Raw genomic sequence first — 23,652 nt, forward strand, 5'->3', positions numbered from 1 at the left:
GTAGTGGTGATACGCGCTGGGGTAGGGATCGTGTGCCAGCGCGTACTGATTGGCTGTGTGTGTTGGTGACGCGCGCTGACGGTGAAGGATCAGGGGTCAGCGCGGGGTCGGGGGTTATGAGGCAGTGATTGGCTGGGTATCGGTGACGCGCGCTGACAGCGATGGGATCCTGGGGCAAGCGCGCGGGGATTGGTCAACTAAGGGGGATGCTCACGTCGAGGTCCGCATACGCTCCGTCTCCCGAGAGCGGGGGCTACATAAGGTGGTGCGCACAGGCGCACGGGGAGTTGGTGACCAGTGAAGACAGAAGACGGAGGAGGAAGAGATAGGGCCCTGAGGCACCTAGTCCCGCTGTCCTTGTGAGGACCGGGGCCCTGTGTGGCCCAGAGGCGGGACCTTGGGACCCGGGGCCGAACGTCCGTGTGAGGGCCGGCCCGCGGGACCCAGAGGTCGTGACCCACGCCCAAGCTGGGGTGGGTCTGTAGGCTCCACGGACGCTACGGGGCTGGAGTGCCCGGGAGTGTGTAGCGTGAGCTGTAGTAACCACCAGTGTCAGGTGGAGTGTGTAGCGTGAGCTGTAGTAACCACCAGTGTCAGGTGGAGTGTGTAGCGTGAGCTGTAGTAACCACCAGTGTCAGGTGGAGTGTGTAGCGTGAGCTGTAGTAACCACCAGTGTCAGGTGGAGTGTGTAGCGTGAGCTGTAGTAACCACCAGTGTCAGGTGGAGTGTGTAGCGTGAGCTGTAGTAACCACCAGTGTCAGGTGGAGTGTGTAGCGTGAGCTGTAGTAACCACCAGTGTCAGGTGGAGTGTGTAGCGTGAGCTGTAGTAACCACCAGTGTCAGGTGGAGTGTGTAGCGTGAGCTGTAGTAACCACCAGTGTCAGGTGGAGTGTGTAGCGTGAGCTGTAGTAACCACCAGTGTCAGGTGGAGTGTGTAGCGTGAGCTGTGGTAACCACCAGTGTCAGGTGGAGTGTGTAGCGTGAGCTGTAGTAACCACCAGTGTCAGGTGGAGTGTGTAGGGTGAGAAATAGTGATCACACGTGTTATTGTGGAAGACAAGTGAAAATAAAGTGTGCTACCCGTCAAGTGGTTTCCCGCCGTCATTCCGAATACTTCACATACATACACACACACCACACATACACACACACCACACATACACACATACACACATACACAGACACACACATACACACACACACACATACACAGACACACACATACACACACAAATATACACACACATACACACACATACACACACCACACACATACACACACCACAACAACAACAACCGCCATTCGCCACGACGCTTGTGCCAGGCCATGTGCACCTTGAGGCCACGTGAAGTGTCGAACGCCCGCTGGCAGGAGGTCACGGGGCAGACCCAGGTGCCACGGGTCGACTGACCGAGATGACCGAGATGACTGGCTGATGCACCACCTGTGCCCCCTACTGTACCAACTTGCTGTGCTTTAGCCACCCGGCGCTCCGCTCGTTGTTGTGAGCATCGCTCCTCCGCCCTCCGTTGTTGTTGGAGGGCGACTGCCTCCAACTGCCCAGTAGCGTCCTTCACGAGCCTCCTCCACTGAGGCCGATCTTGACACCGCTGGTACCAGTCATCTGCAAGTCCACTCAGCTCCACGTCCTCCTGTACCACATCACTCCATCTCTTCTCTAGCCCGTGCCACGCCCGTTTAGCCCCCTCGATCCGGCCGAACAAAAGCTGCTTAGGCATGCGGTGGCTGGGCATGCGGGCTACATGACCCAGCCAACGCAGCCTTGCCTGCCGGAGGAGCTCACTGATGGGACTTTGCCCAGATCTTTCAAGGACTTGTGAGCTCCTCACACAATCCAGCCTGGTTAAACCCAGGATGGATCGTAGGCAGGCCAGCCTAAATGTTTCCAACCGGCGAAGATGCTCCACTAGGGGGGTCCACGTTTCGCAAGCGTAGAGAAGGGAGGGAATGACCGTGGCCGAAAAGACCTGAAGCTTCGTGCGGAGCGACAGACCAGGTAGCTTCCACACAGCGTTACGCAACCGATGAAAAGATATTGCCGCTCGACTGATTCGGAGTGAGACCTCTGCTGATAAACTGGAGCCGGTCATAAGCACACTGCCCAGGTATGGGAAACTCTCCACTCTCTCCACAACTGCCCCATCACCAATTGGGAGTTGTGGGGGTGGAGTGTCCGATGGTACAAAATACCCAGGCAGGTGCTTAGTTTTGGTGGGGCTGATGGTAAGGCCCCACCTCTTAGTGGCATGCTCCAGTCTCAGCAGCAGTGTCTCCAACTCCTCTTCTGAATGAGCAGCTATTACCAAATCATCGGCATACATAACGTGGTTGACCAATAGGGAGCCATCCCTTGATCGCACCCGGGCGTCGATCAGCCTCCCATTATATCTGTACCAAATGGAAATTCCCCCGGTACAGCTATTGAAGGCTTCACGAACTACGCAGTCGAAATAGATGTTAAATAATGTGGGAGCCAGAGGACATCCCTGTCGCACCCCAAGGTGTACAGGGAAAGGCTCCGACTCCCGGCCACGTAGTTTTACCCGGGCCCGCTCACCATCATGAAGGTCCTTAATGATCGTGAGCAGAGGGTCAGGGACTCCGAAAGCACGAAGAACAACCCAGAGCCCAGTCCTACTGATGGTATCATAGGCCTTGACCAGGTCAATAAAGCAGAGATGTAGGTCTTTTTGGAATTCCCTACACCTCTGCTGTAGCAGACGGACAGAAAATATGGCATCTGTGCAGGACCGCCCTTTCCTGAAACCGCATTGGGGCTCCGCAAGCCTCTCCTCAGCGTGCCTAGCAAGGCGATGTTGAATAATCCTTGCCAGGACCTTACCCGGCACACTGAGGAGTGAGATGCCCCTGTAGTTGTTACAGTCGGTACGGTCCCCCTTCTTAAAGAGGGGGACCACCAGGGCATCCTTCCAGTCCTGCGGAACCCGTCCAGTGGTCCAGACTGTTGTTATGATGTCATGTATGGCAGTCTGTGCACAAACGCCACCCTCCCTCAGCATTTCGCTTGGGAGATCATCTCTGCCCGGTGCCTTCCCTGGTCTCAGACTCCGGATCGCCCTCAGTACTTCCTCAACAGCTGGCACCTCAGCCAGCCACTCACAGGGGGTGACCTCTTCCAATATTTGAGGCACCGCAGCCTCAGCAGGGTTATCCCCACTTTGTGCCATAATGTTTTCCTGGCTGAGAGATTTTCCCTCCCCCAGGACCTCACAGAAATGCTCAGCAAATCTGCAAACCTGTTCCTGGGGGTCGGAGATTGGATCACCGTTTTTTCCTCTAATGATGGTAATAGGTGTGGCGCTGCAGGTTACTTTTTTGATGGAGTTAAATAGTGATTTGTGATCGCGGGCCACTGAGGCAGACTCCATCTCCTCAGCAACCCGCGACCACCACCCATCCTTACAGCGCCTTACGGCCCTCCGAACCTCCGAGCGAAGGCTGCGGTAAACCTCCTCATTCTCTGACGTGGGATGCTGTAGGCGATGAGAGTGGGCCTGTCGCTTTTTCTCAATTAACCTGAACACCTCCTCCATCAGCCAGGGTTTCTGGGGAGGTCTGGACCGCGTACCCAAAGCAGCCATTGCAGCTGCATGAGTCACAGTCTTAAACCTCGCCCATTTACCCTCGACATCAGGTGGAGTGGGGGACGATGCCAACCCCAGCTGCAAGCAATGATGAAATTCTCGCTTGCAACTATCATCAGCTAACTGAGACCAGGCCACTTTTGGTTGGAATGGGATCCTGGGTGTACACCCACCACCGGAGTGGAAGAATGGCAGGCGCATCTTACAGATGACTAGTCGATGGTCAGAGGTCAGATCAGCTCCACGGTAGGTCCTGGTGTCAAGGACATGGGCTCGCATCTGCTGGTCAGTCACTATGTAGTCCAGCAGATGTTCTTGCTTGGACCCGGCATGCATCCATGATGTTGTGTGGATGCGCCGATGCCGGAAGTGCGTGTTGGTAATTACAAGCCCATGGGCTGCACAAAAATCTAGCAGCCTCCTGCCGTTGTTATTGAGCTGATCTGGCCCATGCCTCCAATTCTCTCCAGACCAGGTGCCAGCATCATGACCAACTCGGGCATTGAAGTCACCCAACAAGATGACTCTGTCCCGAGGGGCCACTTTAGCCAGCACCTGTGACAGGAGTTCATAGAAAGAATCTGACTCATCGGCCTTGCCTGCAGCCCTCCACGGATGTTCGTCTTCGGTGGGGGCATAAGTAACCACGACCACCACTCCTCTCCTCCCGTTGCCCACAGTAGCCTGGGGCTTACAGCTTCCCATACCTCACCGCCACGCTCCCACGCCCCCTTCACTCTTTTCTTCAGAAGAAGATAGCCACACCTTGTTGTTTGGCAGCCTCCTGCCCCGACTAGAGGACTGTCCACCCCTCATGGTGGCAGGAGCCACAGCCGGTCCACCGGACCTCCCGAACGTCACAGAGATCCAGGCGGTACCGGTCCAGCTCCTGACGGAGCAGCGGGCCGCCTCTTCTCCGCAGCGACCGTTCCGAGATTCCACGTGGCCACACGTAGTGGCTCTTGACCTCTCCGCCAAATGGGGTTTGGTCAGGAGAGGTCATAGACAACAGTCCCCCCCCCCGTCCCCCCCCCGGGTCCTTCGTCACGAGCTCCGTTTCATTTGGTTTTGCGGAAACTTGAATTGAAGGTGGAGGGGTTACCGGCAGAGGTCGCAAACGGGTTTTGATTCCTTACCCGTACCCGTACCCGGCCGCACCAGGGTCGCAAATGGGTACCCGTACCCGGCCGGGTACGGGTATCCAGGTATCGGATGGGGTACGGGTATCGGGTACGGGTATCGGGTAGGGTACGGGTATTGGGTACCTGATTGCGACCTCTGGGATGAAGCCATGTTGCAGGCGCGGGTGGGTTGATTCTAGGAACTTGAATTGTGAGAAGAGACAAGACGTTGGGAAATGAGTGACAAACGGTGACTCACCGGTGACTCACGGCCTACCCGTACCCGTTCCCGGCCGGGTACGGGTAGCCGGGTATCGGGTAGGGTACGGGTATCGGGTACCCGGTTGCGACCTCTTGTTACCGGACCCCCCTGGCACTAGTCAAGGGCTCCAACGTTTGCCGCTGTGTTGACTACGAGCGTCATGCCGGGAACAGCCGATGGGAATCGGCCTTCCAACCCGACCCCTCACAGACACCACAGAGTTACCGTCCGGTAACCACCACCGTCACAGACACCACCATCACCACCACAATGACCACCATCACCACCACCATCACCAGCGTCACCACCATCACCACCATCACCACCACCACCATCGTTACCACCACCATCACCACCACCATCTCCACCGTCACCACCACCATCACCACCACCACCACCGTTACCACCACCATCACCACCATCACCACCACCATCACCACCACCACCATCGTTACCACCACCATCACTATCTCCACCGTCACCACCACCATCACCACCGTCACCAAAACCATCATCACCACCACCACCACCACCGTTACCACCACCATCACCACCACCATCTCCACCACCATCTCCACCGTCACCACCACCACCATCACCACCACCGTTACCACCGTCACCACCATCACCACCACCATCACCATCACCATCATCACCACCACCATCACCACCACCGTTACCACCACCATCACCACTACCATTACCATCACCACCATCACCACCACCATCAAAGGCACGGGACAGGTTTGTAAATGGAGTCAAACTCACCGGAACCACCACCCCCATCATCATCATCATCACCCCCATCACCATCCTCGTATTTAAGCCGACTCCTCTGCCAGATCTCATAGGCCAGGTCATCCTCTTGTTTGACGTGCGATGATCCTGCATGCATGCACACAGAGAGACACAGACAGAGAGAGATAGAGACAGAGAGATGGAGAGAGATGGAGGGAGACTTTTGACTTTTAAACAACTTTTATTGCCGCCAGCAGCAACAGCGTTGGAGGCGATTCCGATATGAAACACACAAAGTCACCAGCAACACAAATAAAAACAAACGATACAAATAGACGCGCTGTGGCGCTAAATGCAGCGTGCACAACACGAAAGCTAAGTCACGTGGTGGTGGTTGTAGTTGTGGTGATTGTGGTGATTGTGGTGGTGGTGGTTGTGGTGGTGGTGGTGGTTGTGGTGATTGTGGTGGTGGTGGTGGTGGGGGTGGTTGTGGTGGTGGTGGTGGTGTGTTTAGGCGGTGGTGGAGGTGGCGGTGGTTGTGGTTGTGGTGGTGGCGGTGGTGGTGGTGGCGGTGGTGGTGGAAGCAGTGGTGGTGGTGGAGGTGGCAGTGGTGGTGGTGGTGGAGGTGGTGGTGGTTGTGGTGATGGTGGTTGTGGTGATTGTGGTGGTGGTGGTTGTGGTGGTGGTGGTTGTGGTGGTGGTGGTGGTGGTTGTGATGGTGGTGGTGGTTGTGGTGATTGTGGTGGTGGTTGTGGTTGTGGTGGTGGTCATCACGCACGCCACGGTGACGAGCGAGCGCTTCAGAAGGTGAACACCACGAAGGTGCCGTCCACGCTGGTACAGAGAGAGAGGGGCTTGTGAGATGGAGAGAGAGAGAGATGGGGAGAGAGAGAGATGGGGAGAGAGAGAGATGGAGGGAGAGAAAGATATGGGGAGAGACTTTTTTTTGACTTTTAAAGCGTTTTTATTGCCGTGGCAACAATTGTGCCACAGCCACTTTGCATTCCCGGGTTCCCATGGTCGCCGACCACCGTGACATTGTTCCCACATAGTTCGGCCAGAGCCCACCGAGGACGCGAAGAAAACAAAGGAGAAAAAACAGGAAACTTGGCCCGCGTGTCACTTTCGTCGCTCGCGCGCGACGCGTCACCAGTGCAACGCCGAACCAGGTGAACCAATTTGGCAGCTAAGGCCTGTTTCTGACATTGCATTTAGGTGGCATGTAACCACACGATGATCCATCAATTGAAGCCAATCATTAGATTCATGATGCATCATTCATTGAGTCATGCACGAAACAAAATGATTTAAAACGTATACAAATTGTATGTCAATGATTAGGCTTAAGGCGCATTTTAAGCTGACACAACTTATCAATGAGATAAAAAAAATACCGAGTGATTCTTGAATCGAATCGTGACAACTCATCAAGACTTTATGGAAGGTAGAATGTAGGTCATTCGGATAAATTATACCACGCAAACTAAGAGACGGGACAGCAAATAGCTAATACAGCACACAGATACATAGCCACCCAATATATTGCATAAAGATTTCATACAGTTTTTTGTTAAAAGATGAATTACCATGAACATTGTGTCTTTGTACTCGTATTAGCCAAGTGATGAGACGAACGAGAATGTGCTACATGAAAAGGTCCGCCCACCACCGCCACTCGCTCGCTGCGCCGCTTCTCACGTGCCGTGCTGTCTCGCGTCTTCACCGCCGTGTCGCGCATCGACGCGCGCGGGTCACTTTTTGGGGCCGTCAGGACGTTGCACACGCTTGCGCCTTTATTTTGCTTTCCGCGCCGTGTCGCCGGGCGCGTCGAGCTGTCGTGCGTGCGTGCGTGGTCTCCTTCTTCGGGGCGTCGGGGTCGCTGCTCGCATCGCGCTTCCTGACCACCGTGCGCGCCGCACTGCACCGTTTTTGACGCCTTCCGTCGGTTCGTCACGCGTTTAGTTGGCGTGCCCCGTTGCTGAGGGGGGGTCAAATTGCAAATTGTGAGTGTTAAGGTGCCGTGCTCGCTGAAGCAGAGGGCTTGGCCGGCCCCCCCCCCCCCCCCCCCCCCCACTTTTCCTGGAACACGGCATACTCGCCCCCCACTTGGGCGTAGTACTCGTGCTCTAGCTTGAATCTCGCTGCCAGCAGACCTCTCGTCATGGCCACTGCCGAGCAGCCCTCGCCTGCGGTTGCTTCACCTTGTAGTTTCTTTTTGCTTGTTTTGTATGTGGCCATTTTAGCCTGCGCCAGGACAAAGTTGGCCAAGCTGTGGCGCTTGTCCACCCTGCGTGGTGTTCCACATACCAGGCTGCTCCTGAAGAAGGGCACTTCTAGCTTGGTAGAGATGGCTCCCAACATCTTGAAGAGTGGTGTTAGTCTTTGGCACTCTACATATTGGTGTGCGAGATCCTCCCTTTGGCCACAAAAGGCGCACGAATCGGACGCTTCTGGGTCGATCTTCCTTACCCACGCCGCCGAAGGCAGTGCCCAATGGGCCAGCCTCCATTGGAGGTGTCCGCTCCGTTTCGCCACTAGGGCCTTGTATAATAATCCCCACTGAGGGGTGACGTCCATCAGTGGGGGAAAGAAGTCCTTCCACTTCGTACACGGCAGGTTTTTGAGGGCTTGACGGTACAGGGTCTTTAAGCAGCAGCTATATATCGCTGCCTTGGAGGCGCCTTTGAGGGCTACGTTCCCGCAGTCCTCAAGCTTAAGCAGCATGCCTGCGTCACACCGCCCGGAGACCTGGACGCAGGCGACATGCAGCTCTGGGAAAGCGGGAAGGGGGGGTTGAGCGATGCCGGTATCCTCTAGTGCAGGGGTCCTCAAACTACGGCCCGCGGGCCACATGCGGCCCGCCGAGGACATTTATCCGGCCCATGGTCACTAATTGGGCTGCGCTGGTGAGCACTAATTGGGCTGCGCTGGTGGGCACTGATTGGGCTGCGCTGGTGGGCACTGATTGGGCTGCGGTGGCGAGCACTGGCCCACTGTTTAAAAAGTTTGAGGACCCCTGCTCTAGTGTGTGTATTTGCAGTTGCAGGGTCTGCGCTGTTCTGAGTGTTCCGCGCAATATCTTCTCCCCGGCCAGCATTGTGCGGAGGCCCGCGGCGTGGCTTATGTCAGCCGCGTTCTTCCACTTTCGGTGGCCGTTGTGGCTTTCCACCAAATCGCCAACTGTTCTTATGCCGGCTGTGGCAAATCGAAGGGCCACCGTCTTTTTTTGTTTCAGCTCTTCGAAGAGGTTATTAAAAACCAGGGGCTCCGTCAGAAAAGCGTTCATGCCGCAATATGGGCTTGCCCTGACCCATCCTAGGCTTTGCCACGCCTCTCCCAGGCTTCGGTAGTATGATGGTAGTCTACTGCAGTCAACCAGGCCGAGGCCCATAAGGAACAGCTCTTTCCCATATCCCATTTGTCCCCCTCCCGTGTCTTAGCAGAGTGAGGGCCAGCGATTTCCACGGTGTTTCCTCCGGGTCATACAGTATGGTCTTCACAGCCTGAAGTCGAAAACACATAATTCTGGCGGCGACGTCTATTAGGCTTTGTCCGCCTTCGTGCGGTGGCAGGTGAAGGACGCCGGGTTTGAGCCAATGTTTGCCTGCCCAGACGAAGGAGTTGAGTGACTTATTTGCTTTGGATATTAACCATCCTGGAGTTGCACGAGGAGATGTGCCCAGGCTTTAAATTTGGCTTCGAGCTTGTCAATTAATTCCGTCCAATTTTTTCCGACTATCTGGGGTTTGCCCAGATATACTCCGGGGCACGAAATCCCGTCGTCCCGCCACTGAACTCCGCCCGGGAGGGGTACGGGTTGCGTGGTGGTTTGTGGCCCAACTCGCAGCGCTGTACACTTTTGCCAGTTCACCTTCGCGCCGGTGGCATTCTCGTAGTCCGTCACTGCGCGGCGCAGCGCGACGACGTCTTCACGGTTATTGATTACTACGCAAATGTCGTCGGCATACGCAGAGAGTTTCACGCTTGCCTTGTCGGGGCCCGGAAACACGAGTCCGGTCAGGGTATTCTTCAACTTTCTGAGGAGCGGTTCTAAGGACAGTGCATATAGGAGCCCTGAGAGGGGGCATCCTTGTCTTACTCCTCTCGTCACCGGGAAGGGGCGACCCAGGAGTTGGTTTATCTTTACGGTGCTATGTATGTCGGTGTACAGGAGTTTGATTTGCGTTATAAAAAACGGTCCAAACCCAAAGGAGAGTAGGAGCTTCTCCAGGTATGCGTGGTCTACCCTATCGTAGGCCTTCTCTTGATCCATGAGTAAGAGTCCCGAGTTTATGTTCTGTATTTCTGCTAAAGATATGATGTTCCGGACTGTGCTTATATTGTTATAAATGCAGCGGCCGGGGATACAGTAGGTTTGCTCTTGCTGTATAATGTGACCCGCTACGGTCTTCAAGCGGTTCGCTATTGCCTTGGCGAATATTTTATAGTCCGTACACAGAAGGGACACTGGCCGCCAATTTTCTATTCTCCAGAGATCTCCCTTCTTGGGCAGCAGCGTTATTACTGCCCTCCTGCAGCTGAACGGCAGTTCTCCCTTCTGTAGACTCTCTGTCAGTACCTTTAGCAGACAGGGGCCGAGTACGTCCCAGAAGGTTGCGTAAAACTCTAATGGGAGAGCTCATCAATCCCTGGGGATTTTCCTCTGGGTAGCCGTGCCATCGCAACACGCAGCTCTCCCAGGGTGATGGGACATTCTAGTTTTTCTCGGTCCTTCTCCTCCAGGGTGGGGCTTCCGTCTAAGAGTTTTTCGGCCGCTTCTTCTTGTGCGTTTCCGCCTTGGAGCAGTTGTGAGTAGAAGCGTGTGGCAGTCTCTCTGATCTGCTCTTCGGCAGTCGTTATTGTGCCCTGCTCAGTCATCAGACTTGAAATGTTATTCTTGTTGCTTGAGGGAGGGTTGTTGCTTTTGTTGTTGTTATTGAATTGAAAAAAGTATTTGGAGGGCGAGTCTGTCTCTGCGAGGTGTTGCATCCTTTTCTTGACGAAAGAGTTGTCCGCTTGTTGGTCGGTGATGGCCCTAAACAGCTGCCGTTTTTCAAGCAGCAGTGACGACCGGCTCTCGTTTTCTTGCGCTCCTCCGCCTGACCCTATTTCTGCCTCGAGCTGTAGTAGTTCGTTCTCCAGGCGCCGCAGCGCCTGGAGAACGGCGGCGCGTTGGCCCGCGAGTTGCATGGAGAGGGCTCTAACTTGTGCTTTGATGGCTTCCCACCATTGTGAGCTGGGACCGGAGGTGTCTTCAGTTTTTCCCCAGTGTTGCCAACAGGTCATGAAGGCTGTTTTGAAATCCTTTTCCTCAAGTTGCGCTACGTCCAGCCGCAGCAGCGCCGTGATCAGGTGGTGGTCGGAGAGGCCCGTCGGTTTTATTCCGCAGTCCCCAAGCAGGTTTATGTTTTCGTCGTTGACGTATATACGATCCAGCCTGGCAAGGCTTATCCTGCCTTGGGGGCTTCCGCGGCACCATGTGTATTGTCGCTGGGTTGGGTGCTGCAGCCTCCATGCGTCTGTGAATCTGAGATTCATATTCTTAGGTGTTTTCGGTAAAGTCACGTAGGTAAAACATTAAAATTAATAAAAGTAAAATAAAATAAAAATCACGACGTTTCGGAGGCAACACAAGCTTCCGTCTTCAGGTGGAACCGTCACAGCCACGACAGCTGTATCAAGTAAATGAGAGATTGCAGGAGCTACCACTCCGTTTATATAATGGTTGAAGAGGGGAAGGGCCAAGTACGGCACACTCCTTATTAATATGGTAAGGTGAGGCCCAAGACCAAGAATAGACTGCAGTCACGAAAGCCCTTGTTATGGAGAGGCACGGCCTTTTGTTGTGCAGTCTATTCTTGGTCTTGGGCCTCACCTTACCATATTAATAAGGAGTGTGCCGTGCACTTGGCCCTTCCCCTCTCCAACCATTATATATACGGAGTGGTAGCTCCTGCAATCTCTCATTTACTTGATACAGCTGTCGTGGCTGTGACGGTTCCACCTGAAGACGGAAGCTTGTGTTGCCTCCGAAACGTCGTGATTTTTATTTTATTTTACTTTTATTAATTTTAATGTTGTACCTACGTGACTTTACCGAAAAAAACCTAAGAATATGAATCCTTGCAGTCACGAAAGCTTCAAATCTAGAATGAATCTGAGATGTTGCAACGTGCTTGCAAGCGGTCGTGCCGACTCAGGTTGCGGCTCAAGGCAGTTGCGGTCGAGTGCCGGGTCAAGGGTGCAATTCCAGTCCCCCCCCCCACGACGACCGCCACGACCCCGTCGGCTTTGCTTGTTTCCAACGTGCTGTGTAGTGCGTTGATGAAGAAAGCTTTCCTCTCCTTGCTCTTGCACGGTGCGTAAACGTTTAGGCACCTGAACTTCAGGTCGTTGTACACGAAATCTACAGGTGTGCTTTTTGAATTTCTTTAAAAGTGATTCTTTCTGGGGCGAATCCTCGTCCAAATAAAATTGCAACCCCTGCCCGATTTTCGTCCCCGTGACTAAAGAAGGAAGGGGCGTTCATGAGATGCTGCCGTTGGCTGCAGAGGGTGGCGTCGAAATGCGTCTCTTGCAGCAGTATTATGTCCACTCTGTTTTCTTCTAGGAGAGAGCGAACGCGGTGCCATCTCTCATCGTCTCTAGCCCCGTTACAGTTGAGGCTCAAAACTTTTATGCCAGAGGTCGTCATCGTTTTCTTTATTTTTCCTTTGTGACGTCGACGTCGTGGGGGGAGCGCACTCCTGAGGGGAGAGGTGTAGTTTCACCTTCTTGGTTCTTTCGGTAAAGTCACGTAGAAGGGAAGTAATAAAATAATAAAAATAAAACATAATAAAATAATTCTCACGACGTTTCGGCCACAACACAAGTAGCCGTCCTCAGGTGAAGACAGGTCTGTCGAGGCGACAGCGTCTAAAAGAAAACACCACCACGCTTGGAGCGTCTATTTAAGCTGGGTTGGAAGGGGGGGGGGAAATGTGCATTGAGAACAAAATCTGCATATCAAGAGGAATTTAGCATATTTATGGGAAATGCAGGAATGCGATTAGTGCTATTTGTGAAATGCTAATCCTGCATAAAGAGGTGTAGTTTTTTTAGTCTTAGCTGCAGTGCATTCAGCCGATAAACTTCCGCCTTGGTGAAACCGTAATTCTCCGGCTTACGCCGTATTTTGCAGGCTATCTTCAGGAAGCCTTCTAGATCGGGGAAGGATAACTCGGGACGAGTCTCCCTACTTTCTGAAGTTCTCCCGGAGGTAGAGGAGGATTTCGTCGGGTTCATACTCCCGCTCTGTTGCTACGCTAGAGTAGCTCCTCTCACCTTCTTGGTTCTTTCGGTAAAGTCATCACGTAGAAGACGTCTTCAGGTGAAGACGTCTTCAGGTGAAGACGGCTGCTTGCGTTGTAGCCGAAACGTCGTGAGAATTATTTTATTATGTTTTATTTTTATTATTTTATTACTTCCCTTCTACGTGACTGTACCGAAAGAACCAAGAAGATGAATCCCTGCAGTCACGAAAACTTTAAATCGAGAATTATTTTATTGTTTTATTTTTATTATTTTATTATTTCCCTTCTACGTGACTTTACCGAAAGAACCAAGAAGAAGAATCCCTGCAGTCACGAAAGCTTTAAATCGAAATATGAAGCCTATTTCGCCATCATCGTCGTCCATCCCCTGAGTGCAACTCATGGCGTCTCCGGAGGGAGGGAGCTGCTGATGTTGCTGCTGCTGATGCTGATGCTGCTGATGCTGCTGCCGCTGCTGCTGGCACCGCTGCTGCGGCGGCGGCGGCATCTGTTCCCGCTGCTGCTGCTGCCGCCTCTGCTGCTCCTGCTGTTGTTGCTGCTGCTGCTGCGCGTTTGCTGCTGTTGTTGTTGCCGCTGCTGCTGCAGCTGCTGCTGCAGCAATGTCTGTTGCTGCTGCTGCTGCTGCTGCGATGTCTGTTGCTGCTGCTGCGATGTCTGCTGCTGCTGCGATGTTTGCTGCTGCTGCTGTGATGTTTGCTGCTGCTGTTGCTGCGATGTCTGCTGCTGCTGTGATGTTTGCTGTTGCTGCTGCTGCTGTGATGTTTGCTGCTGCTGTGATGTTTGCTGTTGCTGCTGTGATGTTTGCTGTTGCTGCTGCTGCTGTGATGTTTGCTGCTGCTGCTGCTGTGATGTTTGCTGTTGCTGCTGCTGCTGTGATGTTTGCTGCTGCTGTGATGTTTGCTGCTGCTGCGATGTTTGCTGCTGCTGCTGCTGTGATGTTTGCTGCTGCTGCTGCTGTGATGTTTGCTGTTGCTGCTGCTGCTGTGATGTTTGCTGCTGCTGCTGTGATGTTTGCTGTTGCTGCTGCTGCTGTGATGTTTGCTGCTGCTGCTGTGATGTTTGCTGTTGCTGCTGCTGCTGTGATGTTTGCTGCTGCTGTGATGTTTGCTGCTGCTGCGATGTTTGCTGCTGCTGCAATGTTTGCTGTTGCTGCTGCTGCTGCGATGTTTGCTGCTGCTGCTGTGATGTTTGCTGCTGCTGTGATGTTTGCTGCTGGTGTGATGTTTGCTGCTGCTGCTGGTGTGATGTTTGCTGCTGCTGCTGCTGCTGCTGTGATGTTTGCTGTTGCTGCTGCTGTGATGTTTGCTGTTGCTGCTGCTGCTGTGATGTTTGCTGCTGCTGCTGCTGTGATGTTTGCTGCTGCTGCTGTGATGTTTGCTGTTGCTGCTGCTGTTGCGATGTTTGCTGTTGCTGCTGCTGCTGCGATGTTTGCTGCTGCTGCTGCGATGTTTGCTGCTGCTGCTGCTGCTGCTGTGATGTTTGCTGCTGCTGCTGCTGTGATGTTTGCTGCTGCTGCTGTGATGTTTGCTGTTGCTGCTGCTGTTGCGATGTTTGCTGCTGCTGCTGTGATGTTTGCTGCTGCTGTGATGTTTGCTGCTGCTGTGATGTTTGTTGCTGCTGCTGCTGTGATGTTTGCTGCTGCTGCTGTGATGTTTGCTGTTGCTGCTGCTGTTGCGATGTTTGCTGTTGCTCCTGCTGCTGCGATGTTTGCTGCTGCTGCTGCGATGTTTGCTGCTGCTGCTGCTGCGATGTTTGCTGTTGCTGCTGCTGCTGTGATGTATGCTGCTGCTGCTGCTGTGATGTTTGCTGCTGCTGCTGTGATGTTTGCTGCTGCTGCTGTGATGTTTGCTGCTGCTGCTGCTGTGATGTTTGCTGTTGCTGCTGCTGTGATGTTTTGCTGTTGCTGCTGCTGCTGTGATGTTTGCGGTTGCTGCTGCTGCTGTGATGTTTGCTGCTGCTGTGATGTTTGCTGTTGCTGCTGCTGCTGCTGTGATGTTTGCTGCTGCTGCTGCTGCTGCTGTGATGTTTGCTGTTGCTGCTGCTGCTGTGATGTTTGCTGTTGCTGCTGCTGTGATGTTTGCTGTTGCTGCTGCTGTGATGTTTGCTGTTGCTGCTGCTGTGATGTTTTGCTGTTGCTGCTGCTGCTGTGATGTTTGCTGCTGCTGCTGCTGTGATGTTTGCTGCTGCTGCTGTGATGTTTGCTGTTGCTGCTGCTGCTGTGATGTTTGCTGTTGCTGCTGCTGCTGTGATGTTTGCTGTTGCTGCTGCTGTGATGTTTGCTGTTGCTGCTGCTGTGATGTTTGCTGTTGCTGCTGTGATGTTTGCTGCTGCTGCTGTGATGTTTGCTGCTGCAGCTGCTGCTGTGATGTTTGCTGTTGCTGCTGTGATGTTTGCTGCTGCTGCTGTGATGTTTGCTGCTGCAACTGCTGCTGTGATGTTTGCTGTTGCTGCTGTGATGTTTGCTGCTGCAGCTGCTGCTGTGATGTTTGCTGCTGCTGCTGTGATGTTTGCTGCTGCTGCTGCTGTGATGTTTGCTGCTGCTGCTGCTGCGATGTCTGCTGCTGCTGTGATGTTTGCTGCTGCTGCTGCTGCTGCGATGTCTGCTGCTGCTGCGATGTTTGCTGCTGCTGCTGCGATGTCTGCTGCTGCTGCTGCTGTTGTTGCTGCGATGTCTGCTGCTGCTGCTGCAATGTCTGCTGCTGCTGCTGCTGCGATGTCTGCTGCTGCTGCGATGTCTGCTGCTGCTGCTGTTGTTGCTGCGATGTCTGCTGCTGCTGCGATGTCTGCTGCTGCTACTGCGGCTTTTGCTGCTGCTGCTGCTGCTGCTGCTTTTTCTCTTTCGGGCAGTTTCTGCGGGTGTGCCCCGCACCGCCACATCCGTAGCATCGTGGCATCGCCGACGAGGCAAACACCGTGTAGGCGTGTCCCTCAATGGTGTATTTCATTGTCACGTCTAGGTCGGTTTTGCCGTCCTTAGGCATTATATATACTTGGCGCTGCAGGGATTTTACGTGCGCCAATCTCGGATTCTTCGTTTTCAGTGGCAGCATTGTTATGCTCGAAACCACTGTTCCGAATCGCTCAAGGTCTTTCTTTAGGATCGTACCTTTGAGGAACGGGGGGGGGGGGGGGGGCTCCAGAGAGGAGCACCCTGATGGCCGGCGTTGCGAGCGGGGTGCACTGCACAAGCTGGTCTTCGATGACGATGCCGGTCACCACCAGATGAATCCATTGCTCTTTGCGAGGCTTTCCAGCCTGGGGTATTGCTCCATGGTGGACATGGCAGCAGTAATCCCAGGCTGCGATGAAGAAACCAAAATAAATAAGCGCTAGAGGGGAAAGGTAGAGGAGTAGAAAGGTTCTAAAAAAAGGATGATGATAGAAGATAATTTTCGTAAAAACTCTCACTCTAGGCCGGGCTCAGGCATTCACCTGAGCACAGGCCTCCGTCCGCACACGTGTAGGAGCAGTAGCAACCAGTTGGTGCGACCGCACCCTACGGTGGCAGAGAGAGAGATGGGGAGAGAGAGATGGGGAGAGAGAGAGATGGGGAGAGAGAGCGATGGGGAGAGAGAGATGGGGAGAGAGAGAGATGGGGAGAGAGAGAGATGGGGAGAGAGAGAGATGGGGAGAGAGAGAGATGGGGAGAGAGAGAGATGGGGAGAGAGAGAGATGGGGAGAGAGAGAGATGGGGAGAGAGAGAGATGGGGAGAGAGAGAGATGGGGAGAGAGAGAGATGGGGAGAGAGAGCGATGGGGAGAGAGAGCGATGGGTAGAGAGAGATGGGGAGAGAGAGAGATGGGGAGAGAGAGAGATGGGGAGAGAGAGCGATGGGGAGAGAGAGAGATGGGGAGAGAGAGAGATGGGGAGAGAGAGAGATGGAGAGAGAGAGAGATGGGGAGAGAGAGATGGGGAGAGAGAGAGATGGGGAGAGAGAGAGATGGGGAGAGAGAGAGATGGGGAGAGAGAGAGATGGGGAGAGAGAGAGATGGGGAGAGAGAGAGATGGGGAGAGAGAGCGATGGGGAGAGAGAGAGATGGGGAGAGAGAGCGATGGGGAGAGAGAGCGATGGGGAGAGAGATGGGGAGAGAGAGATGGGGAGAGAGAGATGGGGAGAGAGAGAGATGGGGAGAGAGAGCGATGGGGAGAGAGAGAGATGGGGAGAGAGAGAGATGGGGAGAGAGAGAGATGGGGAGAGAGAGCGATGGGGAGAGAGAGATGGGGAGAGAGCGATGGGGAGAGAGAGAGATGGGGAGAGAGAGCGATGGGGAGAGAGAGCGATGGGGAGAGAGAGAGATGGGGAGAGAGAGAGATGGGGAGAGAGAGCGATGGGGAGAGACTTTTGACTTTTATAAGTTTATTTCACCAGCGCAAATTACGCTGGAATATTCCGGTTCATTCAGTATACCTGCCTTTATGGCAACAATAAATGCACAAACTCCATTCCGCACCACATCGCCACCGCCCCACAGTCAGTGTCCGGTGTGCTTTTGCTTTTCAAAGCATGCAGTGTATCTGCCTTTATGGCAATAAACACTCATCGTCATCACACACCACGTCATCACCGCTCACAGCCAGTGTCCGGTGTGCTCGTCATCCGGGCCCTCACACCCCTTTGCCTAGCAGAGCAGCTCCTCCGCTCCCACCTCCTCACCCCCGCTCTTCAACGCCTCGGGGGAGAAGGGGGTGGTGGGGGGGGATGGTGGCTGTTTTCTGACCTTGATCAACAAGGCCTTTAGCCGGAAGATCTCCTGGCGACTATATCCGAACGTGTCCGGGTCCTGGATCACACGCCGGGCTGTGCCCATAAAGTTCCTCCTGTTGGGGAAGCTGTCCCGCACGCGGACGTTTCGTCTCCCATACGACCATTTCAGGAAACCAAGGAGGTATTCGGGAGAGCACCCCATCTCGGGCATCGGAGGCCAGCTCTTCGGCCTTTCCGCCTGTCCCTTTGGGTCGCCGCCGCTGACGACGCTCACCGTGCTCCCTTGCGACGACGGGCTGGGCGAGGCTGGGTCTGGCTGTTTCACCCCTTTGGTCACCGCCTTCACCTGCGCGTCGCCGCTGGCCTCCATGGCCTCCCTCTTCCCGGCCTCCCTCTGCTCCCCGCCCTTCGAGTCGGAGGGGGGCGCGGCCTCCACCGTCATGACCAACAAATCCATCGCCCGTTCAGCCTCCCGCACGCTGAACCCGTACCTGTGTGGCTCCCAGTCCACGTCCATTACTGCCTGCTCAAGGGAGCGCCTGTCGGGGAAAGCCTTCGTCAGCTCCCTCGCCGCATTCCCCTTCCTCCCCCTGTCCACCTTCCTCAACCACACGAGGAGGGCTTTGGGCGTACACATCCCCGGCCTGGCCTCATCCCTCCAACCTCCAAGCTTCTGGGGGGTACTTCCTCTTGTCCAGATCGTTCTCCAAGTCAACACTGTTAGCTGCAGCTGCAGCTTTCTGGACGACGCGATCCCACTCTCCGGTGCCCACCGACGTTCCCGGAACGGGGGCCTCCCCGGGCTCGAGCCCAATTTTGCCCATTTTGTTTTTCCTCATTCTCTCTCTCGCCGCTTCATCGTACCACCTTGGGGTGGGCGGAGGGTCGCCCTTCACCGGCACGAAACCCCCCGGCACGCCGTTGTCATCAGTGTCGGGCCACCCCCCGATGTCGGTGAGGGTAATGCCACCTCCCACGTCGGCGCAGGCCTCCTCTCCCGTCCCCGCCACCCCCTCTGGGGCCGGCCCCTCGCTGGGCACAATCCCGCTCGCAGGCAGCCCACTCTCCCCCGGGTCCATTTCCATCTCCTCCCCCTCCCTCAGGACAGGCGAAGAGGTGGTTCCCGGAGCCTCGACGCCACCCGGCACAGCCACGGCGCCGGTGGCGGTCGTCGGTTGTTCCTCTCCCTGCGTTGGAGGGGATGAGGTCGGGCCCAGAGGCCGCGCCCCCGGCTCGGTCGTCTCCACCAGGGGCGCGTCGCCCACACCCCCCTCCCGCCCCTCCACAGGGCGGTCAGCTGGCTGGGTACCGTCGCCGGCTGTTTTGGCTGTTTCCACGGGCTGGGCGCTCCCGCGCCTGCCCATCTTCCTCCTCTTCCGCGACCCTCCGACGCTGGTAAACTCTCCACCGTCCTCGTCAGAGGGTTCCTTCTCTGGGGCCGGCTCCCCGCGCTCCGGCGCGGAACCGGCACCATCTTGCTGCGGCTGTTGTTGCTGCCGCTGCTGCCGCGGCGGCTGCTGCTGCACGTCACGCTGCGGCAGCGGGGGGTGCTCCCTCACCCGCTGCTGCTGCTGCTGCGGCTGTTGCTGCTGCTGGTCCTGCAGCTGCTGCTGCTGCTGATCCTGCAGCTGCTGCTGCTGATCCTGCAACTGCTGCTGCTGCCGCTCGCGATGCTCCCGCTGCTGCTGCGGTTGCGGCTGCAGCGTCGGCGTCGTCCCTGTCGCAGCTCCACCCGACCCCGCCCTGGTGGAGCAATTTTTCTTCACGTGTCCCACGCTGCCACATCCGTAGCAGCGTGGTTCGGTCGTGGCCAGGTACACCGTGTGGACGCGGCCACCAACGGTGCGCTTGAAGGCCACGTCCAACACGGTGCGTCCACCCTTCAGGATGAGGAGCACCTGCCGTTGCCCAGACAAGATGTGTCGCATGGCAGGGTTCCGCGTTCTCATAGGCAGCCTGCTGATGTTCGAGGCCACCGCGCCGAAGCGTTGCAGCTCTCCCATCAGCTCCGCGTCGGTCATGTATGGTGGAGCGCCCGTGATGGTGATCCGCGCCGTCGGTGCTGTGAGAGGGGTGCACTGTACCCGCTGCCCCCCCTCACCTCCGACTACGAGTCCTTTCTCCACCACACGCGCCGCCGCCTCCACCGTGGCTACGTACACAACATAGCCACGGTTCTCTTTTTGCACCACCCGGACAGCAGGCAGCCCGGTGTGCGTTGCTACAGCAGTGGCGACTTCCTCGGGTGCTGTCCCCGACGATGGAAAACATCGGAAGCCGTGGGTATCCGTGAGAGCCTCCGTGCTGCTGGGCTGAGCCATGTCGCCCGCATGGCAGCACCAGCAGCAACAAAAAAATAATCACCAAAAAAAATAAAAAATAAAAATACAAATAAAAAATAAAAAGAAAAATACACCAAACAAACACACAACACAAACACACACAGACAGGCACACACACGCGCAGGACAAACACACAGACGAACTCACACACGACCGAACCAACAAGCAGACAAACGAAAACGAACAATCAAAACAAACATACAAATAAACAAAACGACAGATAGACGAACAAACGCACGCACAATCAACACACAAACAAACAAACACTCAAAACAAACACTCACCGACACGACAACCAGGCCAAACACACGTGGTGTTAACCCAGGTAAAAAAAAAACCACCAGGCCAACACACAACGCGACCAGCCAAGCAGACAAACAAGCAGAACAAACACACAGACAAACACACAGACCAGACAAACACACAACAACAACAGTAGTAATAAAGACTATTACTGTAGCAGGCTGATGTACGAGGAGAAAAACGCAGAATGAACTAGCGTTTTCTCCCTAGTTCACCTCTCTCTAGGCCAGGCTCAGGCTTACACCTGAGCCCAGGCCCCCACCCACACACACGTTAGAGCAGGAGCTCCAGGTGAACACGACCGCACCCAACGGTGGCGAGAGAGAGAGATGGGGAGAGAGAGCGATGGGGAGAGAGAGAGATGGGGAGAGAGAGAGATGGGGAGAGAGAGAGATGGAGAGAGAGAGAGATGGGGAGAGAGAGATGGGGAGAGAGAGAGATGGGGAGAGAGAGAGATGGGGAGAGAGAGAGATGGGGAGAGAGAGAGATGGGGAGAGAGAGAGATGGGGAGAGAGAGAGATGGGGAGAGAGAGAGATGGGGAGAGAGAGCGATGGGGAGAGAGAGCGATGGGGAGAGAGAGAGATGGGGAGAGAGAGCGATGGGGAGAGAGAGCGATGGGGAGAGAGATGGGGAGAGAGAGATGGGGAGAGAGAGATGGGGAGAGAGAGCGATGGGGAGAGAGAGCGATGGGGAGAGAGAGAGATGGGGAGAGAGAGAGATGGGGAGAGAGAGATGGGGAGAGAGAGATGGGGACAGAGAGAGATGGGGAGAGAGAGAGATGGGGAGAGAGAGAGATGGGGAGAGAGAGAGATGGGGAGAGAGAGAGATGGGGAGAGAGAGATGGGGAAAGGGAGGGAGGGAGTAGAGAGAGAGAGAGGTCGCGCTTCGTTTGAGCTCCTGATTTTCCTATCATATTTCTTAAAAACCCGCTTCTAACTGCTTCATTTCTTTACAGATTTTACTCAGTAAGAGTAAGTATTCTGCCTCTTGCACACACAGGTAGTCATATTTGTGTGGTTTTCTATTTTTCTTTACTTTCTGAAGCTTAACAGCTCGGGGTGAGGCACAGCCTTCTGAAACACGCTGTTGTTTCTAAGGCGCGGTGGTCAAACCCATAGTTTATTCAAACATCGTTTTCATACTTTAACAGGCTTTTTATACTTTGCTTATTGTTCCGGTATTTCTTCTGCTTATGTTGTTAATCTCAGTTTGCGATTCTCAAACTATTTAAGATTTGTTTTAACTTGTTTCTTGTGTGAGCATTTGCTGTTAAAGCACCGAGTTAGAGCCACACAATAATTTGAACACTATTGTTGACTTTGCGGATTAAGCAGCCTAATGGTTAATGATTAACTATTGGGCTCCTTACACGCTGGTGCAGAATATTTATTTATTTATGACGTAAATTTATAATTCGATCTCCATTTATTATTTATTTGTACATTCTTTTTTTCTCTATAGGTTAATTTATTCAATAAATAAAAAATACATATAATTTATTAAATAACTTAATTTATTCCTTTTTCTAACTTTCTTTATTTTCTTCAACGAGGATTACTTCTTGATCCTCAGTTTACACTCTCGAAGGGAGCTCTATATAGAAGCGCTACACCACAGTCAGGCAGCGTTTGAGGGTAGGAGGAACTAAATGGCCACCTACGCACAGGCCGCAGCTGCCAATCTGCCCGGAGCCACGAGGCCCCCCACTCGGGCCTCTGCTCCAAGGCCAACCCCCCCAAGCGCGCAGCGAACATTTCCGCCGCGCGAGAACGGCATCCGCTGCTACGCATCGAGCTCCGTCACGATCGAGGAGTACGTCGTTGCCCTGGCCGCCATCGTCCCGCCAGGCACCGTCGCCCACGCCGCGAAGCTCAGCGGGAAAGCCGTCTTCTTCCTGACAACGAAGAAGGTGGCCGATGCGGCCGTCGAGAAGGGGATAACCGTGCGGGGAGTGTACGTCCAACTGGAACCCATCGTTTCGGTGGCGGCACGAATCGTCGTTTCCAACGTGCCGCCCTACATCCCCGACAAGGACATGCTGGAGCACGTGTCCAAGCTGGGCACGGTCGTGTCGCCAGTACGTGCCCTGCCGCTGGGGTGCAGAGACCCCGCCCTGAAACACGTCTTATCTTTCAGGAGGCAGGTGCAAGTCCTACTGACTCCCGGACAACACGAGGAGGGATCGTTTGTGATTGTCTATGCAGGCATTGCCCATAGACTGTTTTATGCCAAGGATTGCATCAAATGCAATCTTTGCAAAGAAGAGGGGCACTTCCGAAGGGATTGCCCTAAACCGACGACGCCAAGGGTCGGAGGAAAGAGTGGGGAGGAGGGAGGCACAGCAAAGGGGGGAAAGCAGCAAGAGCCCCCACTGCAACAAGGCCCCCAACAGCCCACACCGGACCCGCCAGCCACGCAGCCTCCTACACCTGAGGTAGTGGCCCCAACATCGCCACCTCAAGGGACTAATCGCAAGAGGAAAAATACAGAAGAAACCGGATCGCAAGGGTCTCATTCAGAGGAGGAACCCCTCCCAGACCTAGAACCGGAAGAAGCGGTGAAACCTCCCACACCGGGGGAGGAAGCAGAACAGCTGCCAGACGCTGACGACATGGTTTTCGCCATCCCGGACGCCACGCCGAGTGACGCGCGGGTGGCGAGGAAAAAACTCGTCAAGAGGAAGAAGCAGCGTGTGTCTGGGGACGGGTCTCCACAGCAGGAGAGCGTGGACGATGAAGGCGACATCGCCACGGAAATTGACCTGTCTACTGCGGTGATAGAGACTCACTCCCCACCAGCTATGCATGAAACGATGACAGATCCTATTGGCTCAGCCCTCGACCAAGAGGAGGAAGTCGGTGGAGAGTCATCAAGCACACTTGCCGAGGATGAAATGGATGGGAATGACGAGGAAGGTCCCCGTCCCACTGCTGACCCAAAACCAGTGGAAGAGACACCCCGGGGCCATCCACCCGAAGAGCCTGAGCAGGAGACATCCCAAGTCGTCCACGACACTGGGGGAGAGGATGCCGCTGGGCCATGCGCCAGCCCAGTCGCTGCAGCTCTTCCAGCAGAGACGGACGCCGAGGAAATCGACTCAGATCGGGACGACTGCCTCAGTGTGGGGAGCGAGAGCAGCCAGGGGTCTACAGTCCTTGACTCTCAGACTTGCTTGGTCTCCTTGGAAGATCTCTGCAAATTCCTTGACGACACCAACGTGAGGAAGGACAGAGCGGACAT

The 23,652-nt window shown here is 54.8% G+C and overlaps 1 protein-coding gene across 1 annotated transcript in view; it reads right to left on the reverse strand.

Annotated features, from left to right (window-relative positions):
* The window catches only part of LOC144953179 (uncharacterized), a 44,573-nt gene that overhangs the window by 5,333 nt on the left and 15,588 nt on the right, over positions 1–23,652 (reverse strand). The window contains exon 4 of the mRNA XM_078883738.1: positions 5,779–5,895. Within this exon, the coding sequence (XP_078739864.1) occupies positions 5,779–5,895 (117 nt within the window). The remainder of the gene's footprint in view (positions 1–5,778; positions 5,896–23,652) is intronic.

This window comes from Lampetra fluviatilis, chromosome 72 (genome assembly GCF_964198595.1).
Source record: "Lampetra fluviatilis chromosome 72, kcLamFluv1.1, whole genome shotgun sequence".
Classification (NCBI taxonomy): Eukaryota; Metazoa; Chordata; class Hyperoartia; order Petromyzontiformes; family Petromyzontidae; genus Lampetra; species Lampetra fluviatilis.